Consider the following 21,822-nt stretch of genomic DNA (forward strand, 5'->3'; position numbering starts at 1 on the left):
GTAATATCATTGAGATAAGGCATGTAATGTTTCACAGCTAATTGTTCTACCATGCAAATTTCCTCCAAAGCCGGCATAAGCTGGGATAAAGGGAAGGCAGGGGCTGTGCTTCGTGGGTGTAGGTTATGTGGGTGGAATCGGGCACACTGCAGGCAGCTGCCTATGTTGGTCTGTTTCTGAATGGGTGTGTTGTGCTACAAGCTCTCCAGGGATCGCAAGGTGATGCTAAGCAGGAGGTTGGGTTTGGGGTGAATCAAATGGATAAATGCAACCAAACAGCAGCCCTTGTTTGGATGAGGAGACCTGGGTAAGGCTGCAGAATATCATAGAATCACAGAACGGTTTGGGTTGGATCTTAAAGTTCATCCAGTTCTAACCCCACTGCAGTGGGCAGGAACAGCTTCCACTAGAGCAGGTTGTTCCAAGCCCCTGTGTCCATCCTGGCCTTGAACGCTGCCAGGTATGGGGCAGCCACAGCTTCTCTGGGCAAGTATTTCACTGATCCAACATTGTGCTGGATGGGAAGTACAGGCAAAGCTTGCTTCCTCCCTATCGGCTTCTCAGCCTCTGCTCTTCCCTCTGGCCATGCACACTATCCCTGCCAGGTTTCAGTGCTGCTGTGCTGTCGGTGACACCATCCATCCAGTGGTTCTGGTCCCGGTATTTGGCTCTTTTGAGGAAGTTTCCCACTAGCTATCTTATAGCTACTGGGCATTGTGCTCTGGATGTGAATAGGTCCCATTCAACCTTGTTTTATTCATCATCAGCAAAGCATGAAATTACAGTGGAAATGCTAATAGATTTCCTAACAGCTTACTATCTACTTGGGTGAAACTGTTATTTGTTGACTAATTAGTAAGTTAATTGTTTTATACTTTATTGAGGTCAGGTTGCTATTCTAATATAGAGGGAGGTGGTGTGTGCCGTTCTAAACCAGACTCTGCTTTATTGAGCCATTATTACCATGGCTTAGGCTAAAGAAGTAGAGGGAAAGGGTGATGATATCTCCAAAAGGAGCTTTCCCCCAGCTGTTTGCTGCGTGTCAAGCCAGGATCTGAGCAAAGTTGTGGTCCAGGCCCGATGCAAAATGCACGTGTGTCACATGCGTACCCTGCAGATGGCTCGGGGAGGTGTGCTCGGTCGGATCTGTAATTGGGGTTTGCTTTTGGGGCTCTCAGCAGTGTTCAGGCACTTGTGGGAAGCTCCAGCTTGACGCAGCACTTGGTGAAATGCCTGCTGGGGGCTTGGTGCTGAGCTCTGCAAGGCTTTCAGAAGCAGGAGGAGAGGCTGGAAAGGCTCCGATGCGGAGCCAGAGGGATGAGCTGTCCCCAGGAGCCAGGATGAATCCTGCTGGGGTGCTCAGCTTTCTCTGAGACCATTAACACAACAGGGTTCTGAGCTCCCAGAGCTGCTCACAAGCTTTGGGCATGCTAATTAAAACCATTCCTGACATAAAAACCCCATTTTGCAGGAAGAAAGGAAGGACTTCTCCTTCCTGGAGTTTATGATTGCGTGTATGAGTAATGTGGCCTTGGGTTTCTGGGGCATGAGGTCTTTTCCATGGCTTGATTTATGTGATTTAAAGAAAACAGGTTTCCTGCTCTCCTCCTCAGTAGCTTTCTTCCCCTTTTCTTTCTCCTCCTGACGCTGTGCTTGTGGCCAGGAGAGGTTTCCTGGGTTTAGAAACAGCCTTAAAAGATACCTGGGTGTGGATGGAGGCAGCAGCCGACCATCGGGGAAGGCTGCCTTGGGGTGGTTCAGCCATTTTGCTTTGGATATCCTTTTCCTCTTCTGTGTTCTTCCTCTCCATCCTCCTCATTAGGACGCTGTGGTGATTGCCTGCCTTGGCCAACCTTGTTCTTTCTCACTTAGCCCAGCCCCAGAGCTGTGATGTGGGTTTGTCTCCCACGTGGGGAGGGATTGTTTAGAAGGTATTACTGCTCTGTGTTGAGCAGCATCACGGGGAAGACCACAAGAAAGATTATTGCTTGCAGACAGCCTGTTTTGTGCTTATTCCTCCTTCTTCCAGCAGAAATAGAGTGTAGAGATACTGATACCTATTGGGTTCATCTGTTGTGCTGAAGACTCTGCTGTTATCTTCTACCTCGAGGTATCTTTAGCCTGCTCTGTAGCCTCAACAGTTTTGCCCATGCACCTATACCAGTTTGGCAATCCTGGGAATGCAGAGATATGGATCAAAAGAGCTCTGTTCCTGCTGGCTGTCTGGTACCAGAGCAGTTTGCCCAGCATGGCAGTGCAGCTGCGGTGGTACTCAGGGATGTGTGGGTAGCCCTGTCCATCCCATGGCCAAATTTACATGGGTTTTGTCTCTTCCACTAATGTATAATCAAACTGGAAATGGCAGGATGGCTGCCAGGAGATAAAACTGGTACCAGACCACTGCAAAAAAACCCTCCAAAATCGAACAATCGTTCAAGTATCAGATAAAGGCAACAAACCCCATCTTAGCTGCCTTTGTTTTTTAGTTGCCCTTATTTTTTTCCCCTGGAGTGGCCACATAGCTTTTAAATGTTGGCACTGTGACTTTTGCCGTGCTTTGGTCAAAAAGCCTTCTGCGTGCGTTGGCTGGCGAGAGCAGTCCCTGGGCAGTGGGCAAAGGGGAGTAGTTTTGCAGCCTGCATCCAAGCATGGCTCCGTTTGATGCTGCCACCTGAGCCGGGGCAGGCTGTGAATGCAGATCGCCCTGCTCCTTCCCCTGCTTATCCCAGGCTTCTTATAGGGAAAAGGGCCCTTGCTCAGGGACTGTCAGGGAAGTGAGTTATAAAAGTTTTATTAGTGAAGCAGAAAGCTGTTTCCAGCCTTATTGTTCCTTGGGAAATAAGAGAGGAAAAGACAGATTATGTTTTGTCTCTTTATTAGATTGGGAAATCATCTATAAAGCAGAAATATAGTTGAACCTGAGTCCCTATGTCTGTCATTAATGCCAAGTCAGCAGCATCCAGCCAGTTGGATGGAGTTTGCATGATGGGGGCTTTGAAGGGGTCCTGTTACAGTGAGCTGGGTGCTGGAGAGCCCAGAGGAGCCAGATGGGAGGGGAGAAGGCGAGAGCCACGAGCCTGGGGTCCTGCACTCAGCCCCTTGCATTTCCGTGCAGCAATGCAGCCAAGTGCAAACATTGAACTGTGACAAGCTGCAGGGTGGAATAACTCAGCCTTGGGGAGAGCTACCTGCCTGGTGGGTAGGGGAGAGCTCCTGTATGCTTGGGGGCTGTGGGCAGGACTCGGAGTGATAGCACTGAACCGTAAAACGGCCTCAAAAGTGGCAAGTGCAAGTCAAGCTATGAGGCTTAAACTGTTTTGTCATGTTGTACACCAGGGCTATTAGCCCCTTCTGTGCTTCCGTCGGGCAGCGTGGCAACCAGCAGTGAAGCTGTGTCAGATATTAAACCCTGCTTTTGAGATTCCTCCTAAAGCAGAACGCTAAATCAGCCTCTACATGGCGTGTTACTGTTTCTTCTCCTTGTGCTGTTTCCTGCCTGGCAGCTTTACCTTTACTTCCATTTCCCTCTCTCGTTTTCCATCAGCTCTATCTGTAACCATTTTGTGGTTTATTGAGCATGAATGAATGGTGATGCCTTTTAGATGAGTGATATTTTCATCTGAAGACGCTTGTTTAATAGAAGCCTCTGCTCAGCTGTTATCCCAGTGGTGCTTTGTGTTTACCAACAGATTATTTTAACCGGCTGAATTTGGAGGTAAATGAATTACATGGAGAGGTTTTCTGCTGTTCGACCCCAGCAGAAATTCTCCTTCTCTTCTGACGGGATGCTATGGGCCTGAAACACGATTTGGGGGCGGTGTGAGCTGTGTAAGAGCTACAGCACTGCCCCTGGGGCTGAGTTTAACCTACGCTTACCATATGCTACCACCCTCCTCTTTAGGTAAAATGGGGTGTTTCTGCCTCCCTGCAAACGATAGCAGCTCCACAGCACAGAGACTGATCACTCGAGCTGCTGCTGTGTGCATTTGGGAATTTGGGAGTGAAGTTTTCCATCTGTGGAAATAAGTTATGAATCCAAAGTCAGTAGAAAGGGTCTGGGTTTACCCTTGGTGCTGGAAGCTGTTAGCAGCAGTGATGGATCCCCAGATACCTGCTTGTTGCAGGGTACCTCCGTCACCCCGAGAGGTACCCTGGGCTGTGCAACAGCAGCATCCGAGGGATGCTGAAATATGCCTCAGTTGTGAAAGATATGGGTGTTCTTTGGCCTGAGGTGTGTTGTAGTGATCCCCAGCAGGTCTCCTGCATTCACCCTTGGGAGGTATATGGCTGTTTTTTGGACACTGGTGATAAGCTTACAGTCACAGCAAAGGCATGCAGAAAGCCAGCAAGGGCATCATTTGTCTCTGCCATGCTGGGGTGCGAGGCAGTGTTTGTGGGCAGGCAGTGGGGAAACCACAGCAGCGTGAGCTGTCTGGTGTGCTGCACTGTGTGATGCTCCTTTGATCCTCCCAGGCTCTTCTGTGCCTGTGTCTGAATTAACCCCACTGCCTCTGATCCCTGGCTCGTGCCACTGAGGAGCTGGCTTCCCATCAGTTCTCTGAAGCTGGTGATGGAGGGGAGAGGCCACATCTCTTCCTGAAGGTTGACTTTTCTTTGTGCCCAGCTGGAGGGGGCAGGCCTTTTTGCCAGGTGCCTGCAGAAAGCCCTGTCCTGCAACTTAAGCCACATGAACAGCATTAGATACTGATCAGTGCACCCAGCCACCCCCAAGGGGGCACCCCGGGAACTTTTGGAGGCACATATCTCTGCACTGGCCGCAGAGCCCACTGCCATGTTAGGAGCAGGGGAGGAGGTGGGATTGTGTGTCTCACGGGCTCTCCAGTCTGTATTTCCGTGCCTTGGGAGCGTTGTGCATCCTCCATTGTCTGTGGCTTGTTCTCTTCTTGCTCCTCGTGCAACAGCTTTCAAGGGAAAGGGTTGGAGCTGGACCTTGTGTCCTTAAAGGTGCTCAGCCAACCCTTTGCGACACCAGGACAGCACTGGATTTTCCCTTGTGATTCAGTGCCAGGCTCTGGCACCCTTATTCAGTACCAGAGTGCTTAGGGAAATCAGATACTCATGGCAGTAAATGTTCCTTTGGGGCAGTGAGTCCCCTGGGGTCCAACCTGCCAAAGCAGCAGGGTTGCTCCTGGTGAGAAGTGCAGAGGTGATGCTGTCAAACCTGGCCCCGAGTGCTCATATCAACATCTCCATCCCCTTGTACAGTAATTTCCTGACTGATGTGCTCCATTAGGGCATTACAGGAGCATTAGTTAATGAGGCTGTGTTAATCTGGGCCTGTCCCCGCTGCTGCAGCATCTGCATCTGGCCAGTGGCTTTGTGCATGCCACAGTCGAGCCAGGCTTGGTGGAAAAGAGCTGCATTTCCAGAGCCCATCACCAGTAATTTCTCTTCCAGATGAGCAGGGGTGGCACACACTCACCCTGGTCCCACTTAATACAATGGCTGGGCTGGAGCCCCAGGGTTCGTGGCACACTCTCTGCTGCTGTTCTCCAGCCCCATTTCTCACGCGTGGACCACGCATCTGCGTTCATGTCGATGGTTTAATGTGGGGAGCTCATCAGCCTGATTTCCCCCGTGGCTCTGGGAGTCAGCTGGGGCACCAGGGCCTCCCATTAGTGGTCCAGCCCGGTGCCAGATGGCGGGTGATGGCTTGCGGAGGCTCCAGAGCTGACGTGCCCCATTGTGCGAGAGCACAAAAGCGAGCTGGGCTGGATGGTTTGTTCTTCCCCTCCTCCCCTTCTGCTTTTATTTTCCTTCACTGCTGTCACCCTCACAGCTAATTCCTGCAGCTCTGTTTATTTATTTATTTCATTGCACAGTGTGAAATTGCTGGTGATGTTTTCCACGAGGATGCTCCTGCCTTGTCCCACGCGGGTATCTTGCGGGCTTTGCTATTTCCCACCTTTTATTCCCCACCTGAATGTGCATGTGGGGGAGTGCAGTCCCATGTGCATCACACCCCCCTGAAATCTCTCCTTGGATGATTTGGCGGTATAAACAAGTTATTAGGGTATCAGAGTGGGTCTCCTGGGGGTCCATTATGTGCCACAAGGTTTTGTTAGGATCGGTTTAATGGCTATCTAGGATATTTTGGGTGTCCCAGCGGTTTTTCAGGTCTCTAACAGTCTGTGCTACATTTACCCATTTGTTACTGAGCTTTCAGCTTTTGTTAATACAGAGAGGTGCCTATTTTGGCATGCAGGTGTTTCTTCTGATGAAGGTGCACATTTCAGGAGAGAGAGCGCTCACTCCCCAGGCTTGGTACAGGCTGAACATCCCTGCGGAGGCCCCCAGAAAATCAGGCTTATGGGGCTTCAGCTCTGATTTCCCCAGTGGGCTGCAAACACTGGGGCAAAGCTCAAGTTCAGAGCTCAATGTCAGTTAAAATGTCCCCCTGCAATCCCACTGCTCAGGCACAGCGTTTGACCTCTGCCTGCTCCCTAAAACCTACATCCCCTTCTGCAGTGCTGCCCTTCCTTGACATTTAGCATCACTCCAGCCCAGGGAGGTTTCCACGCTCCTTTGTGCATTCCAAACCTTTAACAATCTTCAGTTGAAATGAAATTTCATGATGATGGGGAGCTTAGGTGGGTAAACGTTGTTAATCCTGGCATCTGGATGGGGAATGCTTCTGGGAAGTGAATGGGGACAGCAGTGCATGAGCAGGGATGGGGACAGCATCGCTCTGTCCCACGGGTGCACCCATGCAACAAAGCTGAGGAGCCTTTGCAGAAGGGATGTGGCTGTATCCCTCCTCTGCATCATAGCTGGGCAGTTGCAGGTTTGTTTGGCTCTCCCTTCACTGAGAGCTTTTGAAGGCAAATATTGATATTTAAATTTGGACTGAGTGGCTGCTTCGACACCCACCCTTTCTTCTTGCTCTTGTTCCTTCAGCAGGAGCTGTGGTGCTGAGCCCTCCTCCCGGCTGGCCATTGGGTGCTGGGTTTCTTTCCAGGATCTCCCCTTGTCTTTTGCCCGTGACACTGATTTTTTGCTCCCAGGAGGTGTTTGGAAGCATGTGTGGGGAGCGCAGGGAAATGGCCTGCCCCAACCCACCCAAATGACTTTCAGGATGCACAAACACATAAAGAAGCACAGACATTGGGTAAAGTATTAGCAAATTCCACAGCAGGAAATAACACAGGTTCTTCCCATCTCTTCTCCTCCCAACAAATCAATAGAGCTCCTCCTTGTAGCCCTGTGAGCTAATAGTTATCCCGTCTGTGAGCGTCCCTTGGGAATTGCTCTCTTTAAAGGCTTCCTGAGCCCCACTCACTGCTCTCGCCTCATGTTACCCAGGGCTCCTCTGCATATCCTGTTGCCATCAACTGCAGCAGAGGTGTTTGAGAAGAGAGGAGAGGCAGTACCTGAGGTGATGGGTGTTTGATCTGTGATAAAAAGGCAAAAAGATGTAAATATCTGAATTACGTATCTGAATGCCTTAGCAAAATGTTCAAAGCTGAAATCTGGCTTTGCTTGGCTGCTTATGTTAAAATTCCCCATAGGAAGGACTTGGTTATTTCTCTTTACCAGCGATAGATGCTTATGGAAGATATTATATTGGAGATTGGATGATGGTAGATCACCCGCACATCACTCTCCCATAGTCATGGTGAGGTTATTTTTCTACCATATAGAAACCCGCTGTTGTACACCATCTCACTTGCAGAAAACACCCAGTGAGTGCAGACCTCCGTGGTGTGACTGTAGGTGCAATGAACTGCACCTCCTCTTTCTGTTGCTTTTCTTCCTTGATGTGATACCCTGGGGTGTTGTGGTGCTTTCACAGGCAGTGTTGTCCCACCAGCACGTGTCAGTAAGGAAGCCCTGAGCCTGGAGCAGCACAGCAGGGCAATGGGCCAGTTGCCTCCTTGCCCCACCGCTCTTCTCCTGCCTCCTCTTTTCAAAGACTCCTCAAAGGTAATGAGTTCAATGTGATAAAGTGGGCCCGGGGTGAGGTGTTGCTGTGAGTTTGGCAGATAAGCATCCCTGCAGCTTATCAACAAGAAGCCAGTCCTCCCTGGAGAGCTGTTTTCTCTGGAAAGCATCCACGCTCCTTGGGTTCAGTGATGGTCTGGTGATAGCAAGGAAGATAAAGATGGGGAGATTTGTAACTCTGCCATCACTTCCTTCCTCTGTGTGACCATCCGTGTTCCTGTGTCCTCACTTGTATATGTCTGTCCCCATGATTCAGGATGGTGCTGTATCTCCCAGTCATATTTAGGGCACTGTGGGATATGTGGGGAGGAGAGAGGACTTGTGGTGGGTGCAGATGTGTTTCCAGATGGAGTGGCTGCTTCGCATGGACCCTAAGCTCTCGCCTTGTTGTGAGAATGGGTGTTTGGAGGGACTGTGGCTCAGGGAGTCCAGCCCATGTTACCACTTGTCCTGTGTCTTACATGTACTTAGAATCATAGAACAGGAAGGGACTTTCACAGGTCATTTAGTCCAACCCTACTGCAGTGAGCAGAGACATCTCCAGCTCAGGTTGCCCAGAACCACATCCAGCCTGGCCTTGAATGTCTCCAGGGATGATGCATCCACCACCTCTCTGGGCAACCTGTGCCAGTGTTTTACCACCCTCATCGTAAGGAATTTCTTCCTCATATCCAGCCTGAACCTCCCCGTTTTAGTTTAAAAGCATCATCCCTCCTCCTGTCGCAACAGGCCCTGCTGAAGAGCCTCTCCCCATCTTTCTTGTTCTTGCACATGTCCACACGCTCCTGCGTACACACCGGCAGGCGATGCTGGGGTACAACCCCACGTGCAGCCGTCCCAGCGGAGGCGCAGGAAAGGAGTTAACGCTCTTTGGCTCTCACACAGAAACACAATCCCCATCTCCACCGAGCTCCCGGAGAGAAATCAGTGCAAACATCAAACCGCACGCCCTGTACAGTGGGGCTGAGACGCCGGAGCTCCGGACGTTCCCTTTGAGGTGGGAATGGTTTGGCTGGCAGCCGGGAACGGGAAGGGGGACTTCCAGAGATAAGCTATTTTCAGCCATGGGGGCTCCTCGCTGCGGCATAAATAGCAGAGAGGAGAGCGCTCCGTCTGCGGTCGTGTGTCCTGCTGCCGTGGATTTGGCCTATTTTCTGAAGAATGGCTGTAATTCAGCTTGAGTTTCCCCTGGATTGCTGCCAGCTAAATAGGAAGCTGTTGCTATTGCCAAGGAGCAAACAGGAATGTCTGTATGTAAGGCGGCCACAGGGATGAGATGACAGCTAATGGCTTAGCCGCTGCCAGGAGGGAAAGCAGACCTTGAGGGAGCTGGATTTTCTCACTGTCACAGCGGTTCAGGCCTTTCTACGTCTTTAATATTATCACCTTTAGTCTGGATCAGGCAATGTCTGTGCTCACCATCAAGGGGTGGGAGCAGAGGAACACTCGGGATTTCGGAAAATCACCTGCATTTAAGTGAAATTCAGAGTTAAAATGAACAGAAAGGAGCTTTCTCTAGCTGATTCCATGATCTAGAGCAGTCCTTTGTAATGGCAATTCTGTGCCTGACTTGCTCTTCATCCACGCTCAGGTCCTTTGGCATCTCCTCTCACCTCCCCGTATGCACAGGGTATGCTGAGTATTGTCCTTGTAACGGTGTGAGGCGGCTCCTCTGCATCAGGGGATGGAAACCAGCCTTTTGGGGGTTGTTTTTCTATCTGAATACCATCCTCAGACACCGTGTGCCCTGGTTCCACCTCCATTTCATTCCGTGGTAAAGAAGGGGGCAGTTTACGATGCTCGGTGCAGAACATGGCCGTGGTGAAAGACACACTGTTCTGAAGGAGTTCGAGTGACAGAGAGCGCGTTGTTCACATCGCTCCCTCTCCACGGCAGGGCAGCCGCCTTCCTCCTGTGCTCTGCCTGCCTTGGGTCTAGCCGGAGCCTTTCCCTTGTGTCTGTGCACAGCTCTTCCCTCCCTGTGCTGCTGGGAGGTTTGCAAGGCCATAATGGTTTAGAATCTGAGGGCCAGGCTGAGAGACTGGGCTGGGTCAGCCTGGAGAAGAGAAGGCTCCGGAAGGAGAGACCTTAGAGCAGCTCCAGTGCCTAAAGGGGCTGCAGGAAACCTGGAGAGGGGCTTTGGACAGGCCAAGGGGAATGGCTTTAACCTGCCAGAGGGGAGACTGAGATGAGCTCTTAGGCAGAAGCTCTTCCCTGTGAGGGTGCTGAGGCGCTGGCACAGGGTGCCCAGAGAAGCTGTGGCTGCCCCATCCCTGGCAGTGTTCAAGGCCAGGTTGGACACAGGGGCTTGGAGCAAGCTGCTCTAGTGGAAGGGGTCCCTGCCATGGCAGGGGTTGGAGCTGGATGGGCTTTAAGGTGCCTTCCAATGAAAACCGGTCTGGGATTCTGTGGTACTACTGAGACTCAAACCTGCTGGACTGTGGCATGGGACACTGCAGAGAGGCACATCTGGGGGTCACAGAGTCCATCATGTGTGACTGCCCACTGCTTTTAACCAAAGTCTGAGTCCCTCTCTGTTCTGTGCTTGGGTTTTCGCCAGTTCATTGTATGCATTGCAACACCTTGGGCCACCAGATTTGATAAAGAGATGCAGGGCATCATCTCAGAGCCGGTCCCACCTCCTCCAGGCACTCATCCAGCCTCTGCCCAAGGGAATACCTCAGTCCACACAGCAGGCACTGTGGTATACATACAGAACGGGCCGTAGCTCTGTTTCCTATGGACTTGGTCATCCCAGCTGTGCAGGAGCGGCAGCGAGCACTTGCACAGGCAAAACTCAACCGCAGCAGGGTTGACCCTGCAGCAGCAGGAAGGAGAATGAAGAGTGAATCACCGGCACTGTGCTGTTCGCTGTCATCCCGATAGAAATGGCACCTTGCCCAAGTCTTCTATAAATCACAGGTTCCATTCGGAAAGGAGTTTTCTGTGGTAATTAATGAGCCAGTATAAAGACATTAAATGGAGAACGTGTAGTGATAGAAAGGCTTATCATTCACTGAGCCATCTTCCCCCATGTGAATAACCACGAGGGAACAAAGGCCAAACTCCTTATAGACTGAAGTGCGCTATCTCTGATAGCTGGGAATGAAGTAGTTCTCTGCACGTAACAAAGGCGCACTGAAATACATTAGTAAACTAATTACAGGAGAGCTGGTAAAAACAGATGCTGAGGGTTTGGAGCTATTATTGGTGTGATTGCGAGCAGAAAAATGGGAGCTGACAACAAAAAATTAAAACCTGCATCTCATTTAACATTCATTAGCCTGTAAATCAGGACAGCTCCTGTCTGAGCGCGGCACTGACGGCGTGTCATGGGCAGCCGTGATGAGAAGCTGTCTTTCCATTCTCCTTTTGGGATCCCTCCGGAGATGCTGAAGTGAAGGGAACACACAAACCTATGGGTGGTTGTGGTGCAGCCCAGGAGCTCTGAGAAGGGATGTGTCTACCTAGAGATGCTGCAGGGCTGTGGAGGGGCAGGATAACGCCTCCTGCTCCGGTGGCTCAGTGCCTCTCCGAGCTGATGCAAAGCAGGGTTGCTCCTCCGTGCTTGCTATCGGGAGGAGTTGGCTGCAAACAAAGTGGTCCTGGGCCAAACCCAGCTGTATGGGAGCTTCCTGTTGTACCATCTCCATCAATATTTGGGAAAGGGATGGCAAACATTGTTATAATGCAACAAATCAAAATGGGAACTATGTAATTTGTCTTAATTGTGTGTGTCGGAGTAGGAAAAACATGAGGAGCTCCGGATGGGAATCTGGCAGCAGAGCCCAGCCTGCTGGCAGCGTGCTGCATGCTTTGCTTTGCCCTCACCGAGCCAGCCTCTCCCGGAGGCTTGTGGGGCAGCTTGTCCTTCATTCTCTCGTTGTTTCAGGGGTCTGCAGGGGCACTTGAGCAGGATAAATCACTGGTATTTTGCAAAGAGCAAACGTGTGCTTTGGAGGAAAGCCTGGGGTGCAGTGGGGTCCTGAAGGAGCCATTGCCGAAGCAGGATGAGCTGTGGATGCAACAGGAGGGAGCAGCTTATGATGCTGGACGGGAGCCCTGTTTTGGGGTGGGGGAGTCTCACAGGATGCTGGGGTTTCTTAAGAAATATAGGAGCCCTTCGTGGTGACTCGTACTGCTGGGTAGTGTAATGGTGATGGATAGCCTCCTCCTGCACTGCAGAATCACTAGCCCCATATGCAGTCCACCCAAGCAAATTAAGAGTTGTTTATGACATCCAGTGCTCCCCCTTCCCTCCAGCAGCGGGGTGGCATGACCACAGGTTTGGCTTCACAAATGGTAGCCTCAGGATACACTAAATGCTGTCATGAGCCAGAGAGCAATTTTGTCTTGAAAAATTACTGCAATAGCACTCCGTGATAAAGGTCTCTCCTTCTTCACCAGAAACTTCTCGCCCCGAAACCAATTTGAGAGTGCTAACGGGGCTGTTTATTAGGCGATTCCCCTGCAAAACAAGAGGGTGCTGGAAGATGAATAACCACCTTGGGCTGTCTGCTGTGTGTAGCAGGTGACATGATGGGCTGCTGCCCCGTGCTCTGAACATGGAGGGAAGTGAGAAATTTGGTCCATGGGATTGCCCAGCTGCATCTTTCAAAGTGATTTATAAGGAGCAGCATTGCCTCGTAGGCAGAGCGTGCCATTGGTACTCGAGGGATGATGCTGGATTTGGGTTGTGATGATGGGCGTCACTTTGTGTCCCCTGTGCCTGTCTCTGTAAAATGACTGATACGTTTATGGGAAGGGTTTGAGGATGCTTGGACGCCTGGTTGCTCACCGGGCTTCAGAGAGGGTGTTTGTGCTGATGTACTGGGCCTCGCTGCCCCTTGTTTCCAGGCTGGGATGATTTCTGGCTGCAGCCACATTGCAGGAGGTCCTTGATCTGAGCAGGAAGCCTTTGGGCAATGCAGCTGCACCAGGGAGAGCATGGCAAAGGCCAGCTGATTTTAGGGGTATCCTCTGGCATAGGCAGCTCCCCTGGCATTCTCCATCCTCCCAGGTCAAGATAGCGAGGGTGGTGATGTGTCAAACGTTGGGGATGCTCCCTTGGCATTCTGTACTGGGACACTGGGCACAGTGTCTCTCCAGAGGGATAGCACTTTGTGAGCTTTATAGAAATTGTGAGATACTTCAGTATGCGACAGCCCTTGGGGTGTATGGTCCCTCTTTATTTCTGTGCATGGTGCAGAGACTGCATTTATCCAGACAAAAGTCTTTCTCACCCATGGGAGAGGACCCCTTCGTCAGCAACTGATGGCAGTGTAGTTACTTTTCCAATAAGTGAGCTATAATCCATACCATAAATAAACTAAATGTTCCTTGGGACTTAGGGAGATGGGCTTGGAGGTGCATGTGACTGAGCAGGAGAGTCTGGATGTACTGGTGATGGGGTGCACCTTCAAGGGAGCCTCGGGAAGAGGAGTGGAGCTGCAGCACAGGCAGGTGAAGGTTTTCCTGGTACCACGATAAAGTTCCTGCAGGTACAACCCCTCCTCCTCCTCCCAGCCCTGGTCTTTCACTTGTGCAGGGCGGGCAGAGCAACCAGAGACCCCTGAGCATGTTCCCTCCGACTCCTGCTCTGCAGTGGAGACGACTTCATTACTTCCATGGTGTATTTATCATCCCTGCGCAGAAGCAGCCCCTGTAGGGTTCTGTGCTTTTGTCCACTTGCTTCTCAAGGCCCCAGCACAAACGGTAAATCACAGATCAGTAGAGGCCATGGGTGCTGCTCGTTGCCATGTGGCACGGAGGTGACCCGAGCTGGATTTGGCTTGCAGTCATTTCCCATGTTATGCAGAAAATTGGGAAGCCATAGTCCCAGAGCAGCCAGTGATTTGCCTCCTGGTGAACTCGGAGTTAGGAGGTTGTAACTTATTTTCCCCCCCTCCTCTTGTATCTGTTGCATGTTCCCTCCCATGGGCAGCTGCTGTGTCTCATTGCAAGGCATTAGCTCAGTTGTCTCCCTTTTATCCTTGTCCCACGGGCTTAGGGCAGGGGGAAGAAAAGCCAGACCAGGTGGAGACGTTGTTCCTCAACCAGAGAAGTAAGTCCATCTGATGGGGCGTCTTCTCAGCCTTGTCTGAATTGTTTCACTCAGCTCTGAGTGTGACAACAACGGGTACCGAAGGATGCAAAATACAGAGAGGGTGGAGAGCCTGCACCATCCTGCTCTGAGCAGTCCTACCTGCTCCAGGGGGAGAAAACCACAGCCAAAGCGAGAGAGGAGTAAGCATTTGTTTGCAAGCATTGCAGGGAAGCGCGCAGGACTGAGCCTCTTTTCCTCTCCATCAGCACAGAGGAGATGGGGCTTCCTCCCTCTCTCATCCCAAATGAGCTACATTCCTCCAAAACATCTTCCTTGCTTCAAACCCTCCTGACTCCTGCAGCCCATTTGCTTTTGAGATCTGAAGGCCAGCACGGACAGTAGAGATCCGGGATTTTCACCCCTATGGGTAGCGGGCAGGATTTTCCTCTGCGCTGGCAGAGTCACGGCCGGTCTTTAACATTTCCCTCCCTTTCCAAAGCGGAGAGAAAGGGGATTTTTGCTTCCCTTTAGATGTGAGCGAAGGCCCCAGCTCCTGCTACTCCTGGAGAATTAAATAGATAAATGGGCGGCGCTGTTGTTCACGCTTCACTATGCACAAAGCAACTTGCATTCAAAATTGGGCTCGCGGCAGCGCAGCGGCAGCCTCGCACAATAGCGGCATTAGACACGCAGGGCCGGCTCGCGGGCGCGGAGGCTGCTGTGCAGCTGGAGCAGCCACCGGGCTCTTGTGATGGGGCTTCTTTATCTGCCTGAAAATGCATCCTTAAAAAGAGAGAAATGTATGGGAAGGAGATGCCGTGTCCTTAAAGACTTGGGAAAACGGCCCCGCTTGGAAGCAGGCGGAAGAGAGGAGAGGATGGGATTTGTGGTGTCCATACGCCCCCCATCTTTTATGCCTGCTCTTTCTAGCAGGCAGCTCTTCCCTTTGCAGAGTGTGGAAGGGACCTCTGTCTGCAAAGCCTTCACCTCCTGAAAATATTTGCCTTCCAGCCTTCCAGTATCTGAAGGGGCCTATAGGGATGCTGGGGAGGGACTCTTCATTAGGGACTGTAGTGACAGGACAAGGGGTAACGGGTTAAAACTTCAACAGGGGAAGTTTAGGTTGGATCTAAGGAGGAAATTCTTTCCTGTGAGGGTGGTGAGGCACTGGAATGGGTTGCCAAGGGAGGTTGTGAATGCTCCATCTCTGGCAGTGTTCAAGGCCAGGTTGGATGAAGCCTTGGGTGATATGGTTTAGTGTGAGGTGTCCCTGCCCATAGCAGGGGGGTTGGAACTGGATGATCTTAAGGTCCTTTCCGACCCTAACGATTCTATGGTTCTATGATTCTTTGACAATATTCCCCATCAGGTTGCTAACTTAATGGTGAAGGACTCTTAAGCCAGGAGGGAATGGAAGATTTAATCCCTCTGCGTGCTTTGGGGCTGGTGGCTTGCAGCAAAAGCGTTTGGGTAGGAGTTGTGGTGCCGAGGAGTGTGGGTGCTTAGTAAATCTCATAGATACCACAGGTTGGTTCTGCTGGAGCTGTCAGCCTGATTTTAGAGTGGTTTAGGTCTGGGTTTAATTGGCATGGTGGTCATTCTGTTTTAAAATGGCCCTGGCTTCTGCTAAACCAATGGGAAATTTGGTTTTATTGGGAAGTAGGGAAATTCGGTATGAAAATCAGCAGCTGTCACCGTCATCAGGATGCAGCCAGTCTTGGAGGGGTTGGCTCTGCCCGTGGCTTGTTCTCTGGCACTGGGCAGACCATTTCCCTCCCCAGCTTCACCATGATAAGTTGTAATGGAGCTAACAAAGCCTGCCCTCCTTGGTAGGGGCATATAGGATCCCAGGTACTAGAAGTATGTTCCCATTAAACTCTTGTTCCTTGTATATTGTGTTAACTTTGAGGCATTTTAACTTTGTGCCTTCATTGGAACAGGTCTGAGTTTAACAGGTTAGTGGCAGAAATGTGGAGAAGGGGGCTCACCTGTGGGCTGCCTGGTGTCAGTGGTGGTGAGGATGCTCAGCTTCTCCCCAGCATCCTCTTGTGTCAGAGCCAGCCTGGCTATCTGTTACCCCATAAGTAACGTAAAAGCAAAAAGCAGAACTAGCTGAGCTCCCTAAATGCTCTCCTAACACCATGCTTGGCACTGAACCCTTCAAGTCTTCTCCTTGTACCTGCAGTTGATAATAATGTTTGTGTTTTAATGATTCTAACAGGCCTGGGATTTGCTCTGACATACCAAGTTAATGTTTTCTTTTTCTATATCAAATCTAGGTCAATCTCCAGCTTAGCACTAATGCTGTACTGAGCAGAAAAGGATTGGCCACTAATGGTTTCAATTTAGTTTTTCACAGAGTAGAGAAAATTTCACTCAATACCTCTTTTCGTTTTCATTCCTTTGGCCTTTCACAGGGCCCATTAGGATGGAGGCACTGTTTGTGCTTTGATTAGGGGAGACCCAGCAAAGTCTTTTGACAGAATGAGTCCTCTGTGAATATGGATGAGGATGAGTTGCTGCTCACCTGTGCTGTGCCTGTAGGACATGCCTTTGGAGACTGCATCCTGGTGAGGGTTAGGTGATGGGAGCTCCCAAGCATGGGGCTCTCTTTAGGGAAGAGCCTCACCTGTGATCCACCTTCATCCTGGTTGAGGTCCTCTGTGATACAGTGTGGGGGAAGGAGGGATGAAGAGGAACTCCTCTACCTCATGTGTCAGTGTGGTTGTAGACAGCTCAGTCTGAATCTAGCCTTGGCCAGCATCTTTGAAATAAGGCTCACCCATGGCTGCAGTGTGTGAGGACTGCTAGGACCATTCCCCATCTCCTGTGGGACCATTCCCCATCCATTCCTGTAGCCCATTTTGGTTTGTCTTTCCCTGCCTGGAGCAAGGACTCCGCTGTAGGAGTTTGTTACAGTCAGTTGGGACATCCATGAAAATCTCAGGTGGGTCAGCAGAGATTTAGCCAGGCGATGCTCTGTAAAGCACTTGTGCTCCTATCCCTCTCCTCTCCTTACACCCAGGGATTTATTTGCAGGCTGAAGACAGCATCGCAGGTAAGCACACGTGCTCGAGTTTTGTTGCTGTTGTACCGGAGGTGCTGCAAAAGCTTTTGTCTCTGCAACTGTAACTAAACTCAGAAACCTGTTTTAAGAATAGCATTTTGTAGCTCAGTGCATGAATTTTTAATGCCTCTTCTGCAAACCAGCTGGTCTTGGCAAGGGTCAGAGTGTTTCCTAGGCATTTAACATAAAACTGTGCTTCAAAGCCACATTATAGGGTCGTTGAAGAGTAGTATTTTACTTAACATCCTCATAACTGAATTATTTATAACTTCCCATGTTTTATTCATGATAAATATTAATACTAGTGTCTTTAAGAGTAGAGGTTATTGCTGCAGTTTTACCTGTAAGAGGTGATATGATTGAAATAAAGGGCTGGCAATGAATTCTGTAGCCAGCAGAGCAAAGTCTGTGCCGGGGCTGCTCTCATTCACACCTCCCTCCTCTTAGCAACCCTGTCAGCCACCGAAAAACCTCAGCACTGAGCATCTGTACATTTGAAAGGAGTTTTCCTGCAGGCATCTGAATCTCTGCTGCTTTTTCCTCCCCCCTTTCTTTCTTTGTTAGAGGTTTGTGTCCTTCTTGTTCATTCTTGGGTTTATTTCTTGGTGTGGGTCCATACGCTTTGGTTGCAAGATGCTCGCCCTGGCCTGGGTCTCCAAATGGCAGCCTTGAAATGTTCCGCAGGGTCCCTTGAGCCCTCCTGCCACAGGCACCCCTGGATCCATCATTTTTTGGAGCATCCTTTGTCAGCTTGGAAAGGGAATCACCTGGGCAGCCTTTGGGCTCCTTCCCACGTGGCTGATTCCTCTGGGCCACATTCTCATTTCAAGGCTAAATCTGTGTGAATTGGATAAATTGCCATTCCACCACCGGGCTCCATCCCTTACCAGGATATTTGCATTAGCTTTCATCTTGGGAAAGGTATCATTTTGCATGATCTTTGCCTTGTGCTGGTGTGTTCCCATCGGGCTGGAGCATCGCACAGCCACTTCCTGGTCCTGCGCCAATCAGTGCATCCCAGTGCGTGTCTTGCTCCTTATCCCACCCTCACAGCTACAAAAACCTCCCCATCCCTATGGCCACGCAGGGCCAGGGCTTTGCTCCGTGTTTCTCCATCAGCTTAACAAACCTGCAGTGAGCGGGTTGAGAGCAGTGGTTGTGGGAGCAGCGCGGGTTAATGCAACCCATATTTAATGTATGATTGCTAATGGCCATCTCCCATCTGCCTGAGCCCAACTGGAGTTTGCAGATGAATGATTAAGCTGCCCTGACACATATGCAGCTTGTTCCTTAGCAGAAGTACATTCATTATGCTTGATGCATGTAAAAGGAGGTGAGGGTTTCTTGCTGGGGAGAGAGGTATTATCGAGCTGGGGTGGCAGAGCAGGGGGTTCTCTTGGAGTTTGCTTTGTATGATAATGTGAGATCTTCCCGGGGATGCAGCGCTGTAAATGAATCATGAGCTGAATAACCACGGGGATGTTTATTAGCTTCGAATATGTTTATTGCAGAGTCAACAGGCAGCACCTTCCAATTAATTAATAGTAATAATTACTGTATTATTTATGTAGCTCTAACAGCAAGCCGGAGCCCTTGTGCACAATGGTTACAGCTGTGGCTATGCTGGAATAGGCTGGTCTGCGTTCACCCTGCACGGGCACGCTGAAGTTTGTCATTAGCTGTCGGGTGGTCCCAACCCCAAAAGCTTTGGTTTGCTGCACTGCTGAGCTCTTGGCAGATGCTCTTTCTATGGGCTGAAGCCTGTTGCTCCACAGCATGGAGATGTGACCATTCCTTCCGTAGTGCTGAGAGGCAGAGTCTGCAGTGAGCTGGAGCATCCGCCAAACTGAGGGGGAAATGAAGGGCTGTAAGTTTTGCTTTCAGTATCCAGGACCACTTTTGGTCAAGGCATTTAAACCAAGCGAGTTTAGCAGTCAGGCAGTGCACATCAGAAGAACATTTACAGCAGGTAAGACATTGGCAGCAGCAGAAAGCATAAACATCTCTTTTCTTGGATCCAAAGCCCACTCAGGCTGTGGAGCACAGCCAGTGCAGTGTCTGTGTGTCTTGCTGCCCCTGTAGACCTCACTGTAGAGCATGTGTGTCGTGAAGCACTGTCTTCTGCCCTGATTGAGTCAATCAGTTTAATGTGCAGGGGAGACACGTAGCAAGAACTTGACACTGGTCTTGTTTCTCCAGGCAGGAAGTGAGGCTGCAAACCAGTCTTCTGTTCTTGCATCGCCATCCCATTTGCCAGCTCTGGGAAATCCGGATGTTTCTAGGTCACGTGGAGTTCTTGACAATGGATCTCTCCTCACCTGTGAATATTTTTGTCTCTCTTATTGTCTTCCAGCCATGTCCGACTTCCACATCCACCCTCAGAACGCAGTGGTGGAGGAAGGTGGTGTAGCAAGATTCCAGTGCCAGATCCATGGCTTGCCAGAGCCGGTCATCCTCTGGCAAAAGAACCGCATGCCAGTCAACACAGACAATGAAAGGTAGGACATGTACTGCTGCTCTTTCTCCAGGTGGAAAAAGGTGGCCAGGCTTGCTATTGCTGTCACAGTTGTGTTAGGACACGGTTAACCTGGGCTGAGGGTCTTGATCAGTGTTCCTGCCATGGAAGACTCTTAGTTAATGCTGTGAGGTTTCTGGGCTCCTTCTGGGCAAACACCGTGTGGAAATAATGCATGTCTCAGGAGAGGTAGGTAAAGCCTTTTTGGAGAGGTCAAGGGCTCTGCATTGACCTTCCCTGATCAGCCCTATTCCAGGTTTACTTTCCAGCATAAAGCCCACCCAGTAGTCCTGGCAGAGCTGGGTAGCTTTGGCATCCATCATCCCTCTGCGGCTCCATTTAGTGCAACCCTTCCCAAGCCAGATCCATGACTTAGGGTCTTTTATGTGGGTCCTGAACCCTTGGAAGTGCTGAATTACACCATGGCCTCTTGACTTCCCTTCCCAGGTGGACTCCCCTGTGTATGATGGCAGGGGAGCTCCGCAGAGAGCATCTCACAGGGCATTGGGCTGCTGCTTCCCAACGTAATCCTCATATGGAAAACCCCACTGCCCCCCCTTCCCCAGGCTAGACCCGGGGCGGCACGTCCTCGCTTCCTGTGTTTGACAGGCTGCTCCCTGCGTGTCGGAAACATCCCTCATCGCAGGGATGGATCATCAGAGGTTTGATCCTCGGAGCAGCAGTGGGACCCGGCAGCGGGCAGCTGGCAGGAAGCGTGTGCTCCGTGCCCGCGGTCCCAGCTGTGACTCGGGAGCTGACAGCCGATGGTAGGAGGCAATCGGTCGCAGCACACCTCGATCACGGGTTGATTCTGTGCATTGGGAATAGGTGAAACCAGGAAGCTGTAAATATTTTCCTGAAAGCCTCTATTCTTAAAAGTGTCAGTTCTGCAGCAGAAACTCCTCTTTGGAGGCGGGAGAAAACAGGAGGGCTGGAACAATGCCTGACCTTTTCGGTGTTGTGGTGAACTTACAGTAGAAGGACCCAAGAGGCCTGACGCTGCCATGGCAAACTGCAACTGTCAGGTTTTGTTTTTCCTCGTGTTTTCCAGCTTTTTTTTAGCCCAGCGCAGGGTTGATTTGTCAAACTTGATCTCCTCTGAAGGCTTCTTACTCATACAGGTTCTAACCTGGGGGTGTGATCGAGCAGGGCAACTGGTCCGTGGTGGTATCAGCAAATGTAAGAGCTGCAGAACTGGGCCTGACACCTTATGTGCATCCCAATGAGATGGTGCAGGACAGGTGAAGTTCTCTTGAAGCCCTTCATGCGTTATTGTTCTTTTCCACTTGAGCCTGTGGTCACAGGTGTGTGAATGTGACCAGGGCTTTTTTTCTCCAAGGCTGAGGAGCCCCCTGACTGAGGAGCCAAGACTTTTCTCCAACCCAGAGAGCCCCAGGTTGTGCTCACCCCCTTGCTTCTCCTCCAGGGCAGGAAGCTTGCCCAAGCCCTAGAAGACATGGACTGGGAGCAGTTTCCCTACATTCAGTGTCCTGATTTTGAACAGATTTAGCTTCTTGTAGGAGTGAAGTTACTGGGGAAGGTTTTTATTGTCAGCTCAGTAGATTAATCTGTGACACCAATGGGCCTGGATGATGAGGGTTGCTTCTCTAACTGAATTGGATTTCTGCATTAATCACGCTTGGTGCATTTCTGTGTATAAAGTGTATATAAATTTGTATGCCGAGTCTTGCACTTGAAGGCTTTGAAGGCAGAATAATAGCTTTGGAATTGAATCTTCTAATGCTGTGGGCAGATTGTTAACGAAAATGAAGGCTTCTTGTGGTATAATTCATCCAAAACAATGGGCATTTTAAAGTCCCAGAGAGATTGCAATCAACTTGGGGACGTTTCAAACTGATTGCTGTCACGCTGCCTCCGCCACCGAGCCGCGCGTTTGGAGCCCAGCGCAGGGTTATAGGCACTTAACCATATGCTGATAGGGAGAAAGATGTTCTTCATCTTCCAGACGGAAATGGATTATTAACTCATCACACTGTATTGACTTACCACCAGCCAACTTAAACACACTGTTGCCAAGCAACCTGTAATGTATGGGTACATGTGTGTATGCATGCATGACTTAAATATACCTGTGGTTTAGATATAGAAAATATTTATTGATATTTGTGTGTGTGCACTCAATAACTATTTTAAACTCACCTTTCCATGCATTTAAGGTTATCAGGTTATAGGGATTTGACTCCCGGGCCAGGTTGGACAGGGCTTGGAGCA

General features: G+C 50.4%; 1 protein-coding gene across 1 annotated transcript in view; it reads left to right on the plus strand.

Annotated features, from left to right (window-relative positions):
* IGDCC3 (immunoglobulin superfamily DCC subclass member 3) overlaps window positions 1-21,822 on the plus strand; it is a 99,338-nt gene that overhangs the window by 37,445 nt on the left and 40,071 nt on the right. The window contains exon 3 of the mRNA XM_061446615.1: window positions 19,429-19,573. Within this exon, the coding sequence (XP_061302599.1) occupies window positions 19,429-19,573 (145 nt within the window). The remainder of the gene's footprint in view (window positions 1-19,428; window positions 19,574-21,822) is intronic.

This window comes from Pezoporus flaviventris, unplaced genomic scaffold, assembly GCF_033815535.1.
Source record: "Pezoporus flaviventris isolate CSIRO_AGI_PZ_B2104156 unplaced genomic scaffold, CSIRO_AGI_Pfla_v1 ptg000006l, whole genome shotgun sequence".
In the NCBI taxonomy this organism is placed as follows: domain Eukaryota; kingdom Metazoa; phylum Chordata; class Aves; order Psittaciformes; family Psittacidae; genus Pezoporus; species Pezoporus flaviventris.